The sequence below is a fragment of the Durio zibethinus genome, chromosome 20 (assembly GCF_047325235.1).
Source record: "Durio zibethinus cultivar Kanyao isolate XHJ-2024 chromosome 20, ASM4732523v1, whole genome shotgun sequence".
NCBI classification, from domain to species: Eukaryota; Viridiplantae; Streptophyta; class Magnoliopsida; order Malvales; family Malvaceae; genus Durio; species Durio zibethinus.
In genome coordinates this window covers 10043663-10064084 of record NC_143181.1, presented here as the reverse complement: position 1 = coordinate 10064084, position 20422 = coordinate 10043663, and the positions used below count along the sequence as shown (strand labels likewise).

The following is a 20422-nucleotide window of genomic DNA, read 5'->3' as shown; positions in this document are numbered from 1 at the left end:
AAAATGAAAAGAAATTAAAGAAAGCTAAAAAAAATCAAATATATAAAAACTTAAAATTTTAAGATTCAAAAAAATGAAAAAAAATTCATAATTTTTAACAATTTTTAGATTTTTTCAAAAAAAAATTACATTTTTTTTTTATTTTCAATTGTTTAAAGTTTTTGTGATGTTTGTTTTAAATTTGAAGAAAATGTTATTTTTATTATAAGTTTTATTTTTTTTGAATTTCTTTAGATTTTTTTTGAATTTTTGAGATTTTTGAATTTTTTAAATTTTCATATATTTTTAAAAGTTTTTAAATATTTCAATATTTAATTTTTTTATATATTTTTTAAAAAATTCAAATTATTAAAATTATTTAGAATTATTTAAAATTTTAAAAATTTTTAAAGCTAATATGACTATTGATGATGTGACATTGACTAAATTTTTTTAATAAATTAACTGACGAAGTTAGTTTCAAGTATAAAAATGGATGATAGAATAAAAATTGGAAGATCAAACTAATAATTTTATTTCTTTAGGTATCAAACTGACACAAAAATATATTATAAGGGCCATTTTATATTTAATCCAAATTAATATAATAATTTTTTTGTGACTTTTAATATCTCTATCATTTTTTTAAATTTAATGATTAGTAGAATATAGATAATTTTTTAAAAATAAATTGATTATGAAAAGATTGAAATTAATACGACTATATTGTATAGATTTTTTTCCTATAATTATAATTTGCTTTATTGATTGAAAAGTTTGAAAATTTGATTTATATATATTTTAAATATTTATTTTCAAATCATTAATTACTAAAATATGAACAAAAAAATTAACATGCTAACGTTTCATATTTTACTTTTTTATTTCAAATAAATAATTATGTAATATATATCATTAATGAGCATATTTATTGTTTGAAATATAATTATATATAGACAAATATTTTAACTCTTCATATTCTATTTTCTATGTTAATTTATTCAAAAAAAATTAATACTTGAAAACATTGAAATTAATATGATGACTTTCATATTATAATTTTTTATTTAAACTATAATTTATATTCAAAGAAGTTAAAAATATTTAATATTTGTATTTATTGTGTAAAAACCTAACATTATATAGAAATAAATGGAGAGTAAATTATTTTTTTATTATATAAAATCAAATAAATAATAAATATTTTCTAATTTATCTCTTGTTTATGCAATTGTATTCTCTAAAACATATGAATATCCCTAAAAGCTTGTATTTCAAGGAAGGAGTGATAAGAAAATAAAATGAAATAAATCATTTTCATTTACTAAATGAAGGTGTTATTTTGGCAAAAAATTTGTTTTGAGAATAAAATCAAAATAAATACACTTAGATGGCCATAAGCTTTATTAATTTGATATTAAACCCCTAATATTATTTTTTTGTGTATGTATGTAGTTAGAATTGAAAATTTGTATGCAAATTCTATTATAATGAATTATCATTTAAAGCTCATGCATATTAACCATGGTTTTAATAGTGTTTTTATTAAGTAAACATACATCTTTCCATACTTTTGGTAGCTCTTAAATTCAAGATCTTAATGACATCGATGCATGCATGTGGCCATCAATATCAAGAGATGACTAATTTTACATATTTTTAGCATAAATGGATTTTAATTTTCCTTTTTGTGTATGTGTTCCTTTCAAAGGTAAGAATTTGAAACGAAAATGATAGTTTTGTTATTATATCTAAATCATAATTTAAAATCAATATTTTAACCCGTAGATATGAAACAAAAATGATAATTTTGTTATAATGAATAATGATTTAACCATAAATTTTTGTTATGCAAATTAAGGTATTATTTTTATAAAATTAAAGATGCAAAAAAATTATGACAAAGATAAATAAAGTTTAATCACAGGATCTTTTAGTTTGAAATTAAACATCTAATGTTCATTTCAATTCATATATTTTTAACCTGAATAATCTTCACTTTCACTTTATATATGTTTATGTTTTAGAAAAAACAATATGTATGAGTGTTTTATTATTATAATCATCACTAAAGTGCATATTTTAAGAAATATTTGTGAAGAAAAAAATAAAAAAAGTCATTTCCATTAGCAAAGTTAAATTTTTGTTTTGTTAAAAATTGTCTTTTGAAAGAAATATAAAAAATAATATAAATTTAACAATGAGATGTACAATTAATATGGCATTAAACTTTTAATAAATATTTAAGTCTAGATGTCTTTAGTAGAAATATTTTTTATTTTTATATTTGTATCTTTATATTTTAAAAATAAAAATCTTCGAAAAAGATGCTATATAGTAGAAATTATTATAATGAGATTGGTTCTTTACTTTATTGACATAGCAATCTTTTTAGAAAGTGAGCTAAAACTTGAAGAGAGAAATGAGAATAAGAACAAAGTCGATGGTTCGAAAACAAGGACCACTCACAAAATCTCCAATTCCAATGCCTACATTAAAAAAAAAAAAAAAGTTAGCACTTCACTTAAACAATCAAAATAAAAAATAATACTCCAACCATCATTTTCAAAACCTCGATCAATCTCAATTCAAAATAATAAAAAAAAAAAAACTTAAAGTCACATAATCAAATTTTTTTCATCGATTTTTCCTTAGAAAATAAAAATAATAAAAATTAAAACCAAAAATAGTTTTTCTAATTCTGTGAGTCATTTTGAGTAAAATAATGATTTTAAAATGAAAAAGATAACAAAAAAAGAAAAAAAGAAGAGAAATGAAATCATTATTGATAGAAGTAACCACAATAGCTTGAGGACGAAAGGTAGGGAGAGAGAAAGAAGAAGAAAAAAAGGAAAGATAGAAGAGAAGAAAAAAAATTCATTGTCAATAATAGTAATATCATCAATCAAAATATGACAGAGATGAAGGAGAAAGGTAATTTAAAAATAAGATAAAGATATTTTGAAAAGAAGATTGCACAATAGACCAAAAATATTGTTACATATATATATTCAAAGTAACCAATAATAATTATTTTGAACTTAGTGTTAGTATTGTTTATCTCTTTTTAATTTCCTTTTCGGAGGAGTAGATATTGTAAAGTATGGATGATGACAAAAAATTAACGACTAAAATTATTAATAGTTAAACATTGTTAGCCCCATATATTTGCACATGTTATACTTTAATGGCCACATCAATAATATTCTAGTTACCTTGTCTTTAGTGCCTACACACAACAATCCATGTCATCATCCATGAGATATAAAGGGAGGATCTAACCAAGTATGCATCATTCTCAACTTTACACTCTCTTTGCTTTCTCCATTGTTACCACTTTCTATCTTTTACTTTTCTCCTTTCTAGGACACATACTAACTTGAGTGTTGGAGCATGCGCTAGAGTCTTAAGTTTGACTTCCCTTGATCTTATTCTTCTCCTTGATTAGTCTAACACACTCTCTAGTTTAGCCCCAACATGTTCCATTGTCACCAAATTAGAAATTACATCAACAATAGCTCTATACAAATTCCAAGAATTGGATTTTTCTACATTCATCAAAGCTTATTATGTGTTAGATTACAAAAACAGCGCCAACTATCTCCTATATCATTAAGCCAATTCTTTTTATCTCATATCATATGTTCCAAATTTTTAAATGTTAAGGTAAATGTCCCCTTTAGATATGAGTTGGTTATTTATGTTATAAAATAATTATTGATTATTCATACATAAAAAATAATTATTGATAATTATATTTATTATATGTAATATAATAAAGTGGTGCCTATATCATAAACTCTTTTTGATTAATAATAATTTAATTTCTAATTATGAAATTTACAAAGAATATATGATCTTGATAATATGAATAATATGAATATTTAGATATTCATAACTGTCAAACCATAAGAAAGCATCATATTTTTCCTCCTTAGATTATAAAATTAATGAATACAAAACAATCAAATGAAATTGTATAATGGTTTCATGATTTTTTTAAAAATATGATTTGAGAATAATTCATATTTAAATTTTCAAATATTATCTTCTAACAATTTTATATTCCATTGTAATTTAAAAATAATTATTAAAGCTTTAATTTGACAAACAAATTGAACACAAAAAATAATTTTGGATAAATGGAGCCTATCATATGTAAAAAGATGTAAGATTTATTGTATATGCATTTCATTATATTTTCTTTCTATTTAACGAATAAAAACTTGACAAGTGTAATAAGGGTTTCAACTTAATTTCATAATTTCTTGGATTTGAATAAACTAATTTTAGTTACAATCAACAATGAGGAAACTTCTATGGTTATTAATATACTAAATATCAAAAAATATGTATTTTTTTATTTGACAAGGTACAAAAATTTAAAAAAAAGATTTTAGAAAACTAATAATTATATTTGAATTAAATATGATAAATAAAAAATTTATTATTCAAAATCACCTAATTATCACCAACCAATTATGTAGATATGTATAAATGTGAAATACAAGAGTTCCTAATGAAAGCTTTAAAAATTATTTATAAAATGTCCTTTCAATTACAATATTTATTTTCATTAACATTTCAATGTTATTATATGAAAAAACTTAAAAGTTTGGTGAAACTCAATAAAATATGAGTAAATATTAAGGAATCATAAAATATTATTATTTTTTCAACTTTCGCAAAATATTTATTTTTTAATAAAGGCTACATAAACACATAAAAACAAAATATATTTTAATTATAACTCGGTATTTAAATATAATCTATATATCTAGTAAAGTCTTTAAAGAAATTTAAAAAAAATAATATTTTTAAGTGATGTTATTTATTACTAATTTGAAATTATTTTTGTTCAACTTTTTTTTTTGTAATTAAGATATGCAAAAGTCAACTGTAAAAAAATTATAAATTATTTATATGAGTAACACCTATTATTTAAGCTTTCATTTTTGGATATCTTTGTTTGAAGCAATGTCAACTATTTACTTTATTTTTTAAAATATAAATGTATTAATCATAAATTATTATGATAATGAAACTTTTTCTTTTGGCATTATAATAGTTTGCGCCATTAAATTGAAAGATCATTTCATATTTTTAAAAATAAATCATTTTTTGTGTCAAATAAATGATTAAATTAAAAATTTTATTAAAAATTATAATAAGTGGATCCTTTTTCCTATTTTCAATCTATATAAAATTTGTCAAAAGACAATTAAAAAAATCATTGTCTTATACAATATGCATTCTAATATATGTTACTCATAACATAACCCCTTATATTTATTTAAAAAATGACTTGGTAAGGTATATATTACGATTTGTCGATGAAATTATTAAATAATAAGTAAAAAATATATTAAATTAATATCTAATTTTTATATAAAATTAAAATGTCTTGTAAATAAAATGGTTGGAAACCTAATCATATGCATCTTTGACATATAACACTACTCAAATCATCAATAACAAATTAATATATCCAACAAATAAATAAATTCAAGAAGGTAAGAAAATAATAATTACAATTTATAAAAGGTATAACTAACCTCAAATATCACCAACATCTTAATTATAATTTGATAACAATAATGATACAATTACCAAAATAAAAATGAATATTATATTTTATTATTACTAAAAATAAATAAAATTTAATTCCAACAAGTGTGAAAACTTAAATTTTCAATTGCAATAGAATTTTGTTTTCTTTTCATGAATTGATTAAAATTACTTGAAACCTACCAATTAACAAAAATAAAAAAAGTAACCAAAAATAAATTCACATCTATATTATAAAAAATAAGAATGACAAATAACATAATATCAAAAAATAGTTTCAGTATGAGACTTGTAAAATATAAGTTAAAGTGTATTTTTTTTTCTTTCTAATTAAATTAATATATAAATTTACTTACTTAATATAATTCATATGAAAATTTATTGAATATAAAACTTAAAAATTAGCACAAGATAATACCACATGGATTTGATAAGGAATCAATAAACAATATAAAAATCTTTAATATTTTTCACCAATTCATCCATATAAAAGAATACATCATTAATAGTTTTTAGGAAAAAAATAAACAATAAAGAAGAGATTATATGAAAATTACACTTTTACTTTTAAGATTTAAAATGCTTAAAAGATAAAAAATAAATAAGACTAAAAAGTTAAAGAGATTAAAAATAAATTTTATAAGAAACTAAAAAATGTAAATTAAAACCTTTTAATTTTTTTTTTCACTTTTTTATCTATTGCAATGAACAGATCATTATTAGTCTCATTAGAAAGATATCTTCTTACAAAACTTATAAACATATTTATTTAAATTACAACCCCAAAAATCACTCTAAAAAATTTTAAAAATCAAAACAAAAATAACAAAATATGAATTATATAAAAAGCCAAATAATAAATTAAAATATTTAATCTTTCTCACTTTTTCATCTCTATAAAGGTAAAACCCTAATTCCTAAAAATCACTTTAAAAAATCTTTAAAACAAAAAATAAAACATGAATTTTATAAAAAAATAAAAAATAAATTAAAGATTTTTAAACTTTCTCATCTATAGGGTTTTTCATGAAGGATTCACCTTTAAGATTTCTTTAAAACTTTTTTCACAAAAATGAATAAATTGTTGATAGCTAATTTTCGTAAAAAAAATAAAAATAAAAACTTTAAATTTTAGATTGAAAAATTTTAAAAATATTAAAATAAATCATATTAGTAATTTAAGATATTGATTTTAGAAAAACAAAAGAACTTATCCTTTTAATTTTTAGATTAAAAAATTTTAAAAAAATGTATTTAGTTTGTGAATGAATTTGTTGTAGGAAAAACACAATTTAAATCAAATACCTACACGCAAACTTAATAAAAATTAAAATAAAATCAACAAAAGAAACAATGAATTCTAAAATCATAATATTTTTAAACAAATCAAATCATATCTATGATGATAAAAATTTGAGAACCAACAACATAGTTAGAACGTTATAAACATTATAACTATTAGCGATTAAAGAAATAATTATAACAACTTAAAATTTATTTTGTAATTTTTTTAATCTCGAAAACTCTTACCAATCAAACAGTAAATATAATAATTTGAGATTCGATTCCCAAAGCTAATAGCATCTCTTCAAATTTAAAAAGGAACTTATCTACAAACTAATGCTTGTAAACTTTTTGCTAAAGTAAAAAAAATTATTAAAATGATATTTAATTCAAATAATAATAAAAAAGTTAAAAAATTTTAAACAAACCATCCTTCTTATAATATTGCCAATATATAAAATATTAAAAAAAAATAATACTTTAAATCTACGTAACACCAAACAATTAATGGACTTGTCACCAACAATTTAACAATGAAACAAATCCTTGTGAAAAGGGACACCACTAATATCTAATGAAAAATTTTTAAATAAAAAAAATTATTTTAAAGAAAAGTATAAAAACCTCAAAATCCATAAGCACTTAGTTGAATGCTTATTAAAACAATCATAAGCTACAAAGTAAAAAACACAATATCAAATATTTACTCCATCAAATATCTCTTTGATGATACAAAATGAATCATATTATCATTCACAACAATTATTCAATAATCATCTTTATTCGTAACAATATCTTTGATAAATCTTATTCTTTAATTAATATGCATTATGATTTCAATGAACGGTATAAATATAAAATCTCTATGAAAGTATAGAAAATGATCAAATAAATTAAAAAATAAAAATATAACAAAAATATAACAAAAATAAATTTATTTCGTACTTTTCATCAATCAACACAATTTCTGTGCTAATACGTTATTCAGGTTTATAATTATAAATATCCTACAATTTAGCAAACAAAAATTTTTATCTTTCAATTATTTACTTCAAAAGTTAACTAATCAATTATAATATACTTCAATTGGCTAAAGTTAAGTTTGAAAATTAAATTTGAAATGAAAAAATCATGATCATGTCAAAAAATGAAAAATAATAAAAATGCGAATACTAAAAAATACACTAATTGACTAAGAAACAAACTTGAAATACCAAATAATAAATAATAAATTATGATTATAAAATTAAAAAATTAAGAAAATGCAAACACAATAATAAAAAAAAAACAAGTCTCATGACTGAAAAAAAAATGTAATATAGACATGAAATTCACTTATATAATCCTTCCATCAAAAAAAAAAAAAAAGAAAGATGAAAAATCATGAGTCTTAAGAAAATCGAAAGTTAAAACATAAAATTTAGAAAATCAAATATTTCAATAAATTTTAACAAATAACAATTTTAAAAAACATGAATAGTAGAAAATCAAAAATCATGAATCCATATAAATGTTAGGTAACCAAACATCTATTGGATTTTATGTAATAAAATTAAGAGATATTTAAGTTTTATGTAATAAACCACTAATGACTAATGGTTATTACATTGTCTAGCATAAACATCAAATGTTCTTTCAAATAATTCACAATAATTTTGAATTAAATATATTAGAATTAATTTGATTCTAATTTTTAGTGCAGGATTGAACATATTTATTATGAGGTTTTCATTCGAATGCATTGAACTTGTATAAATTATTCCATTTGGAATTAATTTGGATTTATATTGTACAAACCTTAAGATTTTTGGCCACTTAGGACTTGGTAGCTCAAGTGATTGAAAAAAGGTCCTTGAGAATATTGTTTATTTTCTTCAAATATGAAAAATACATAAATAAAATAAAAAATTAAAAAAGATACAAAAATAAAGATAAAAGACGAACTGCTCCGGCTTAACATGCTAATCTGCGCCGCTCTCTTATCTATTACACCAAAATTTCCCCTTCATTTCCGACTTCTCTTCCGCTTTCCTAGTCCACGTTTTCTGCATGCAAATGCGAAACTTCACAATCCAATGTAGCTTTGGCAACTCTTCAATTCAAAAATGGTTTTTAATCCAAATTATAAATTTTTAAACGGCAGTATATTCTTAAGTTTTGCTCGGTACATGATTTTTTCAGATCAATTTAAATAAATTTATTTTTGTCGAATCTAACAAATTTATAAAAAATCACTCCCACAACCCTCTCTACGGATTCAACTCAGATAACAAAAAAGATGTGCATACTCTCTTTATCACTTGAGCCAATCATCTAACGGTAATATCCAATTTTATTCATCTGACTATCATCCCCTGCAACATTAATCCAAAAATCTTAAGTCTCCTTTTTCAGATTCAGTTTCACATTTTTGGATCCTTCTATCAACAAACATCATTCCCATTTTCACTTTTGTCACCTATAAAAACCTTATTTAAAATCAAAGCAAAATGGAGAAATGACATTTAAAAATCACAACTTAAGATGTGATTTTATTCAAGCCGATACAATATAAACTTAAGCTTAAGCTCGACTCCAAATTCGATATTAGAAACTCAACTCAAACTCGATTGAATTTTTTTTTTTTTAGCTTGAATTTGACTCGAAATAAAAATTGAAGTACTCAAGTTCGCTCAATTATATTCGTTTATTATATAAAAAATAAACTCAATTCTTATACTCGACTTAAGCTTGATTATTTATACTCAAGCTCGAGTTTAAGATTTTTAACAATTATTTTTTATTAAACCTAATAAAAATTATATTTTCAAGATAATAATAATATCAATAATAATTATAATAATAACAACAACTTATACAATAACCAAATCCAAAAAATTATCTAAACATAAAAAAGTAAAAATCTCTCGCCAAATTATTCAAATACAACATTATAATAAAAGTCATAATTAAAAATTGAAAGAAATTAAATATCCAAGCAAAGAAATTAAATAGCTAACGCTCTTTGAAGGCTACCAAAAGCTGAACAAAAGTCAATCACAAACAAATTATAAATTGCTACCACAAAAAAACACAACTAATTGCAATTAATTAAGGTCCAGAACAGATAATTCATAGAATGAACAAACACAATAGTTATAGCAGTATACCTAGGTCTCCTGGGATCAGGAGAGACTAAGCCATAATCGAAAATTTATAAAGTATCACTAAATAACTTAAACCTTGTTATCTTGCAAAAGTAAATAGCGTAAAATTATTATTCTTCTTTGAAAAATAAAGGCAATAAAAGCTTGAAGAACAGACATATTTACTTAACTAATTCTAGAAGCGTATCAAACTAAACATGTAAGGAACTGATAGTTCTGCTTACAGTTAATTCTTTAAGAAATATAGTTCCAAAATAACAACTATCAGGAATGTTACCTCAGCACACAAATCATCAGAAGATGCAACTGAGAACATATGCACCAAGTCCCCTAATTAATGCAGCAAATTGAATAAATCAACATTATCATAATCAACACAAAAATCAAAACAATCATTGGCTGGGTGATTTCGGAAACCCTAAAACAAAAAGAAATCAAAATAAGAAACCCTAAATCATGTAAACGAAATCAAACCAAGAAATGATTTGTATGTTAGACGTTAAAAAACAAAGAGTAAAAGGAGAAATTGAAGAAATCGTACCAACAGAGAAGAGGTAAAAGAGCGAAGGATCAAGAAAACACATGAGTGGAGGAGTGAGCTAAAACTCAGAAAGTGAGCTTGAATCATACTGTTCTGAAACAAGATAATAGAGGAAATATTCTTCTAAAGGCTAGGAAAGGAAGAGCAAGCAGAGACTAAAGATCATCAGAAGGTTACCTGCTACAGTTGGGACTTGGGATTGGGATGGGATCAAGAGAAAGAGTGAGAGAGGATTCAGAGGAAGAAGGCGACATTGTGAAAAAGTTAGCAAATTGTGAGTTTGGGAATTTTAGGTTAGGTTACTTGTGTGTGTGTCTATATATATATATAAGGATAAAAAAATTATTTTTTAATTAAAACAATAAAATATATATTAAATTTGAAAATTTCCATTAAACTCACAAGCTACATGAAGAAGGTATAAAGATGTTCGAATTCAGCTCGATCGATATGTCGAGCTGCTCGGATTCAAACTCAGCTTGATAATAATTGAGTTGAATTCAAATTTTTTTTTTAATTGAGCCAGACTAACTTGCAATTATAAATATATTGTTTACACCCCTAATCACAACAATAAAGAAAAATTCCTAATCCCCAACCTCCATCAAAGCCACCCTAACCAGCCACCACCAGAAAACATCCCCCAAAACCACTCAAAAACTCCCATAGCCACCAGCATTTCACTGCCATCATCACCCAAACACAATCCATAGCAACCACATTCCAACACCAAAAATCACTATACCAGCCTCTATTTCCTCACCACTACCACCATTTCAATACCAAAATCAAAACCGTTTTTATATATCCCTAATTGTAGTAGAACCAGACAAGACAGATAAAATAATACTAAAACCATTTTATATGTCCCTGAACAATAAGCATTTGAGAGGAAAAAGAAATAGCTGAAAATTTTGCTTAATTTAGAACTTGAATGGTACACAAAGCTAGAGCAGATAGCCAGGCCATCTAATGATTTACAACTTAATTAACTGATGAAATAGAAATGGAAAATTTATCTTGCACCATCTGAAACATCCTGAAAGGAGACCGTGACGCAAGGGAACAATTCTAAATATGAAAACTAGTAAAGAACAAGAAATGCTATAAAATACCCCCTATATAAAAAGAAGTAAAGAACAAACAGTGCTATAAATGAGGTTAACATGTATTTCACATGCTTATCAAAATAGAAGAGGAAGCAATGCAGCACCAGGCAATTTTAATCCTGCTTGTTACGAGAACGCCTTGCACGGTGCCTGAGTTCGGCCTTTTTCCATCTAACTATTAGGTAACACATGGAAAAGAGAGTGTTTATCTGCAGAAAGTGGAAGTTGAGGTTTAGAGAAAGGAAAAATAGTTTCAAAAAAGGGGGCACAGGAGGAGTTCCAAAACACCAACCAAGATGATGATTGCAATAGTGAGAAGAGGCCCAGACCAGAGTGCTGATAAAAAAAGTCCACTTGGATCAAAATAATTTTGGGTTGCAAATTTCTTCCAGTTGTCACCAAGGAATCTATTCAGTGACTCAGCAAAATATACACCAAGCACTACAAAACATCATCAAGCAAATAAGCTAGAAGTGAGAATATTCAAAATAAATTGAACTTCAATATTATTTCACATTGCATGGAGGAGGTTAGATGATGCATGTGACACAGAACTGAATAATTTGCTAGAAAGTAAACATTAGTGATGTCTTCTTATGCAGATGTGCCTTTGGATTGAGCTCACTGTTTTGAAATGCTTGATGACATAGAAATCCTTTAACATTAAGCTACTGCTGGTTACTCAGGTAAGTCATATTTAGTGAGATTCATTAATCAAAATTTCTAACAACTGTAACAAAAGTGAATAAACAGATAAGATTTGTAGCCTATAAATGGATTTAAACTTCCTGCAGAACAGGTATGATTACTTCAACCTCCTCAATGGCAAGATGATCTTCATCCCAAAGTTTCAGCTGTGTTTCTAACTTAATGACTAGGAGCATGGCTGCAGTAAAGCTATAGGCTTAAACCCTTCTATATTCATGACAACGTTCCAAATTTCAACTTTGTTTTCTACTTTATTGACTCTATAATGGCTTAACTATAGCAATTTTAAAACGAATTCTGAAATTGGAAGTCTATTTCTTGGATCCCTTGCTTGAAGAAAAGAACCAGACATCCTAGGGAATAAGTAGACATTAACTTGCATGGAAGGTTGCTACTTTATGTCCCATATGTACATGGCTGACTATCAAGGTTATAGGGCTATGGGCTAGGATAGAAGCAGACATGGAAGGAAGTGTATATCGTTAGGGAAAAAGTAGAGAGCCTACCTATGTGGTAGTCTCCTATGTACCTATATTAGAACATTAAATATTAAATAGTACAAATGATTAATATACCGCCTAACCTAAATACTTAAAAGTGTACATACCCTAGCATATGAAGATAAACGTGGGTTCTTTTGCCTGTGAAGTCATCTACTGTAATTATTTGAATCTATTGAGAGTTCTTTTAGGTAAACGTCGTCCATTCTATTGATACATTCACAAAGACTGGGCTTCTATTTCCAAATCACCAACTTGACATGCAACTATTGACGAAATTCCTATGATGTGAAATAGGACCTCTAAAATATTTAGGCCAGCTCTAGATGAGAGAACCATCTTTTGCTGTATAATCTATTTGTTTCTGCTTATTCTTTCATTATTTTTTCTTATTCAAGAGAGAGGTGGGTTTAAGGACACATTGTCAATGGAGAGAAGGCAGAACTTGTAAATATTGTGGAGCTGTTAAATTCTATTCAATATCCTTGAAACTCTACCACCTGATTTAAGGTTAACTAACAAACTATTGGGCCAACCATGATCAGACTGCAAGGCCATTATGATATATTAACATGCAATATTCCATATGTCCTTAATCATTCAACCACAAGAAGACAGTTTATGTATGAAGCTTCACATTTAAAATAAAGAAAGAAATCAATATGCTTGGTAACAAACTACTATAATCAAAAGGAGAGATCTTAGTTAATTTAATTTTAGACAACAACCATATGATTTGTTCGTACCATGCTGGGCTCTTAATTCTAGCGATCAAGATTTAATCCTTGATAGCCTTAAATACCAAAAAAAAAAAAAAACAAACAAGTGCAGAGATCTAAAATACTCATTTATTGATTATGATTGTTGATAACAGAAAAACAACAAACTTACATTCCAGAAGGAACAAACACATCTGGAAGTTAGTATTCTTCCTGGAGAAGATTGTTATTATCAGTAAGGTAACATGGAATGCCAGTAAGCACATTAACCATGGTTCCTGCCAAAAATGGGGAGAAAAGCGGGTTAGAGAATTGTTCTTAATAGATGGTGGATCAAGAACTCAAATAACAAAGAACCATAACATTTTTAGAAAAACATATGTGAATTGTTCCATATTGAACACAAGAACTATGCCTAAGACTTGATGCTAAACAACAAGTCATCTAAAAGAAGATATTTAAGGCTTTAAGCATCCCATTTGAAGAGTTTCCAACTTTCCATTGCTGACAATCGTGTATAAAATCTACATTTCTATTAGGAATAGCTTGACTAGTAAATTAAAAATGAAAAAAGTTCAAAGTAACACAAGTTAAACTCATAAACCATGCATGTTATCTTTAGTTTGTTAACCACATATCAACTTCAACGTAGAGCTGCAACCTATCTAACTCAAGAAATTGCCTTTACGATGGGCAGATAAGGTAAAGAATTACAATAGGACATTATTACCAGTTTAAACTTGGGTTTTACATTGTTCCAATCACCCATTTAAATGAAAATCTGAGCATTATGCAATCAGCTTTCGAAATGAAACATATAAAAATGAATCAACTTGCATTTTTTTTCATATATTCTCTCAAATTTTAGTTCTTTAACCAACACTAACATTAGTAACATTCTCTTTGATTACAGAAAAATGCTGAAGAGAAAACAATTAAAAAAAACACAGTTTCAAATATTCAAAATTTTGAACCCCCGCCGGGGGTTGAATTTTACCTCAAATTCTCGGGAACCAATAAAGAAAAAGATAAAGATATTAAAAGAGAAGAGGCAGACCTTCCAGTCGATGGCGTAAAAGAAACCAATTAAGTTATCGTAGGCGGGTCGGAGACCCGAACGGAACTCCGAGGATAGCTTCTGAATTAGATCCACCATTAATTCCATATGCTCCTCCACAGCTGATCTCAGATCTTCCATTGCTCTCCTTTTTTTTTTTTTTTATCAGATTCAGATCTCAAAAGTTTAAAATATTACTTAGATCAAAGGGTCAGCAAATGACAATCAGATTGGCGGACTCTTTGCTTCTATATATTCATTGGAGTTTCTCTCTGGACTTTAGAAGAAGAAAGAAAGGAGAGTTGCGCTTGTTATGGGTTTTATAATGGATTTACGAAAATGTCCTTGCTGGTTTTTCAAGTACGCCTATGTCTTTGGGAAGCTTTACGTGGTGGAAAGTGTAGGCTATTGTTCACAACTCGGTTAGAAACCGAATTAATTTAGTTTATTACTCAATTATCGATTTAATTTTGATTGATTATAAAGAATATTCTAAAATAATTTTAAGTTTCAGTTGGTTTGATTATGGAATTGAATTAATCAAAATTTTAATTAAATTAAATTAAAATTTAATATAAAACTAAAAATATATAAAATAGATCATTTTATTTTATAAGTTATTAGATTCTTTAACTTAATATTTTAATATTTAAACATATTTTGGCTGATTTTATTAAGTTTATTTCAAATTTTACAATTTTCAAATATAGTTTAATTTAAATATATTTTATTATTCAATAACTAAACCAATCAATTGGTTATTTTTTTGAGCTAATAAATTTGAGTTAATTAATAGAAATAAAATAAAATAATTTAATTAATTTTAATTTAAATAATTTAATTTAAAATTAATTGAATTGATCGAATGCACATCTATAAGTCAAATTCAAGCTCTTTGAATTCAAAGCTTAAATTAGTCATTACATGCAATCACTTTTAAAAAGTAATATTTAGTAGATTTAAAATTTAACATATGCAATTTTTTTTTTATTTTCAAATTTGTCATCTTCTTTAAATGAAAAAAGGAAAAAAAAACCCCAAGCACTTAGAAAAGCAAGCGGAAAGGAATGAAGAGAAAAGGAAATGAAAAATAATTTATCAAATAAGCCATCAAAATTTTCTTTTTGGTTCAATTAGGTTAAATACTATTTTAAAAGAAAATTCAAAATCATAATTAAAATGCAAGTAAATTTTAATATTTACTTTTATCTACAAAGTATATTTTTGGCTTATGTGTTATTATTAACACAAGATTTGGCGATTGGGATTAATTTAATTATATATTTTTAAAAAGGAAAATCTTGGAGAATGCTTAATGAAATGATTTAATGGGAAGAAATTTTAATAGGAAAGGAGCAAGTTGATAAATAATTGAAAGTATAGGTGACCCAGCTGGTATTTCTCTTGAACTTTGAGGGAATGGACCATGAGTGATGAGGATTAGCGCTTTAATTTTTGTGTTAATTGGATATGGACTTGGGCTTCTTATGGTCTTCCTTATTCACCCAATATCATTTTTTACTTTATTTTTTTAGATTTAAAATTTTATATTGTAACCTTCAAGAGTCAAGGCATATAGAAGTATAATAGGATTAATATTATAAATAAATTTTAAATTGTAATAAAATATTTAATATGTTATCTGAATTTAAAAATTTTTTAATATAATATTTAAATTATAAATCTGTTAATTAATATATAATAAAAAATAAAATAAAAAAATCCTAATATGTAATAAAATATGATAATTAAGGTTCAATTTGAGTAATACTTTTCTCTTTTGCTCTTTCAGTGAAAAGTGAAAAAGTAAAAAAAAAAAAAAATGAAAACAAAAGACAAAAAGTAAAATGTAAAAAATGTAAAAGCGTCCATCAAACAAAATGAAGATAAATAAATATTTTATTATATATCTTATGTGTCATGAAAAATAATTGTATACGTAAATATTCATATCAACATACTTTATTTGATAATTCTGTAATATATATATGTATGTATGATGGACATTCTACCTAGAGAAAGCAATACACACGTTCAATTACTTTGCAAGAAATTTTATATGTTAAGTTTGAAGAAAATTGTAGGACTCATTTAATAAACGAGTCTAATTTGAATATAGGTAAGTTCAATTTTATAATGTGCACAAATATAAGATGTACAAGCAGCTCGTAAATAATAAGTTCAACAAAAAGCGAGACAAGAAGTAATAAAATGTTCATCTAAGGTAAAACATAGATCTTTTAGCAGGCGAAACTCAATTACTAAAACTTCACTAAGAGCTTATCAACAATTCTATTACCATGAAAGAAGGGAAACAATATGGATATCATGTTTTGTAAAGCTAATCTGCACCAAAAAAAAAAAAAAAAAAAAAGAAAGGTGGATGGCATAAAACTTAATTCAGATTATGTGTACAGACTATAGAAAGGTTTGATACAATGTTAGGAATTATCTGATTGGTCACTAATTACGTGATTTATTGATAAAATATTAAGTTTTTGGTCTTAAGTTTTACTTGGTAAAAAGGATGAAAGAAATTAAAGATAAAAAATTTATTAATCCAATAGATAAGATATAAAATATAAAAGCAGTTATAAATATTAATCATTAAATCAATAAAAATTTCATCTTTAATTATCATATTTTTTTTTATCTTTTTTATCAACCAAAACTTTAATTTCACTTATCAAAATTCAAATAAGGAAAAAAAAATCTAGTACTTTGGGCTCGAGTCGCTAAGATTAAGAGTGAGTAAATGATCGGTTCGGTTTGAAAAAATTAATAACCGATTTAATCGATTTTCATTTAACAAATAATCGAATCGATCGAATATTATTAAATAACCGACCATAACTGAATCAATCAAAATTAGTTCGGTTCGATCGGTTCGGTTAAATAACCGATTTTTTTTTATCATTTTTCTTCCTATTATTAATAATTATTTAACCACAAATTCAATTTAATAAAATTCAAACTTTAATATCGTTCAAACTAAATTACTAAAAAATTTAATAATTTCAACAATATTTTACAAAAAAAAAAAATATTTATCTCGATTTTTTTTATTTTTAATTATTAGAAAGTCGGTTAATTCGATTAATGCGGTTATCAATTTTAAAAATCGAAAATCAACCGAATTAACCAATTTAACCGATTTAAAAAATTGATTATAACTAAAATCGAATAAACCGAACCGATTCAATCGAATTTGCTCGATTTCGATCGATCTAATCGGTTCAAACTGACTTTTGCTCACCCCTAACTAAGATTGTTCCAAATTACAAGTTGTTAGCCTTTTTAAAGTAAAGAAATGGATGGGAATTAGTGTTTAGGAATGTAAAGAAATATATATATATATATATATATATATATATATATATATCCTTCATTGCCACAGCATCTCTGCTTCTAAAAATGTAACAACGTATCACATTGAGTAAATCATTAACCCTTTCCTTTTTTACTAAAACTGCGTATTGTTTATGTGAATTATAGTCAATCTCAAATATATGTAAGCAATGATTTTAAATCCAGAGGTTAATACAACTTTACATAAAACATAATATGATTTTTTGGAATGATAATGAAAAAGTTGACAAATAAAGCATTCTTAATTATCGTCACTTTACATAATCCTACATGAAATTTTCACCTAAGAAAGAAAATAGCATAACCAATTTATTGGTTAAAAATTAAGGGCATCAAATTCCATTATTATTTGAACTGAGTTACAATTAAGAATGATATGAATGTGTTTGAAAAGAGTAATATATATCATACACATTGCCATGCAGAGGCTGTAAGCAAGCACCTATCTTGCCACCCTAAAGAAAGAGCCTTTCCTTCATCCCTTTCAAAAACTCTAAATCCACCATTAATCTCTCCTTCTTCACATTGCAGAGGGCTGTAATGAGTCCTGATTTTCATCAGAAGTTTTGCCTGAATCAAACACTTGGAACTCAGTTTCATCTCTTCAAATCCATGACTCTCCATCCTGCTTTTCCATGTTTCCATTTTTTCATACCTTGTACACGACTTAGTTTCCTCATCCTTGTCACAGTTAACCATGGTTTTGATCTCTTTCCCAAGATGATTTTTCTCAATACTTAACCTCTCAGCACTCTCTAGTGGGAGGCAATCATCCAATGAATCAAACATGGCTGCAAAATAATGTAAAGATTCCATAAATCTTGATAAGAAACTTCTTGGGCTTCGACTACCTTCTTGCTCGACTAAGATAACAATGGATGGCCTAAGTGAATGTACTGATTTCAATGTCTCAGATATTTTTAGAAAGTTATTCAAAGTATTCAAATGAGAAACAAAATTTACAACAACTGTTTCATTTTTTTTCTTCCTCAGGTTAATCAGCTTGATCATGGGGCCTCTCAACAACCCTTGGAATTCGAAGACCAGATTGCGAAACTCTTCGGCAAAACTCACTAATCTCGTCTGAGTTTCTTGCAATTCTTCTAAGCTTCTTCCATAGCCTGTAAGACGAAGGGATATCCGCTTACAATTGGATGCCTTATCGGAAAGAGATTGAATGAGAGAAGGCCATTGAAAGCCATAAGAGACATCAAAATCAATAACATGCAATGCTCGATTATTGATCTCTTCTTCTTTCTCAAAGGCTTCGATTATAGCTTGGTTAGCAGTGAAATGAGCAAACTGGTAATAAGGAGACACCCTATAAAGACAAGTGAAAGCTAAAAACTCTTCTTCAGCAGTAGGCTCCTTCATTATCATGTCGCAAAAAGGTGATTTTCGGGTGAGAAGCCTTGCAGCTAAACCATCAGCAAAATAAGCAACAACTCGCTGTACTGAATCTCCCATTAATGATACACTTTGATACAGTTGGATAAGATTCTCCAAGGCTGGGTTCACATTATTGTTATCAACTGAAGTAGCAGCGATTAGCAACAAATGGATCAAATGAAGAGCTTTTCCATCTTCAACCACTCCTTTTCGCTTATGATCTAGCTTTAACATCTCTTCCCTCACTTGAAGAAGCTTAAATATGATCTTCCCTTCACAACTTTCATTTGATGGCTTCAAAGGCTTCGTAACATTAGCCGTTCTCTTCCGTTTTCTATTCTTTTCCACACTAGTATCTGTCACAGTAGATAGGCCGAGATTCAAAAGCTCTTCCTCATCTATGTCTTCCATGACCACTTCAAGAGAGAAATTTAGAGAAACAAAGATCAAAGAGATGGAGAAGAAGATTAAGATTTTATGACATGAGAGACGTGAAAAAGGCAAGGCTTTTATGGGGGAGAATAGCTAGATCGGAATAACTCGTAAAAATTCCCTTGTGTTATTACGCGTTAAAGGAACCAAATTAGAGTAATATAACAAGAGAGAGAGATAGGAATTCTTTCTCAAATTTTCCCTTAGAATTGGATTGGAGAGATATATAAAGAAAAGAAGGTTGTCATTATATTCTCAAGAATCAGTGTCTTAGGTCAAGAAAATATTTTGATTTTCTCAAATAAAAAAATTTTTTGATATGAAATGTTTATTGGTTTGAGTCCTTGGGTCGTTCGGACAGGATTGAAAGATGCCATATGAAGTCGACAAAAATACATGGGGAAAAAATGAGGGAATCTATACCTACCGCCCATTGAAGAGACTTGTCCACACCTTTTTCTTTCTAGATAGATGCCAATGCCATTAACAAATACTTGTCTTCGTAATCCAACTGCCTAAATCTTGTTTTAGTATTCTTCTTTTACCATGTTTCGAAAATAATTGCAATATTTGGGATTCCCTTTGGAATAAAATTTTGTCATTTGTCAAAAGTACTCTTTC

General features: G+C 26.1%; 2 protein-coding genes across 2 annotated transcripts; both read right to left on the bottom strand.

Annotated features, from left to right (window-relative positions):
• Window positions 1-11420: 11420 nt before the first annotated feature.
• On the bottom strand, window positions 11421-14889 carry LOC111315771 (uncharacterized). Its single transcript, XM_022917772.2, has 4 exons — window positions 14612-14889; window positions 13727-13832; window positions 11920-12068; window positions 11421-11836 (listed from the first exon to the last, which is right to left on the bottom strand). Exons 1-4 carry the CDS (start codon window positions 14750-14752, stop codon window positions 11741-11743), a joined length of 492 nt encoding a protein of 163 aa, XP_022773507.2. The 5' UTR covers window positions 14753-14889; the 3' UTR covers window positions 11421-11740.
• Window positions 14890-18294: 3405 nt separating this feature from the next.
• On the bottom strand, window positions 18295-19977 carry LOC111315040 (scarecrow-like protein 23). Its single transcript, XM_022916660.2, has one exon. The coding sequence runs from the start codon at window positions 19778-19780 to the stop codon at window positions 18386-18388; it is 1395 nt and encodes a 464-aa protein (XP_022772395.1). The 5' UTR covers window positions 19781-19977; the 3' UTR covers window positions 18295-18385.
• Window positions 19978-20422: the final 445 nt, after the last annotated feature.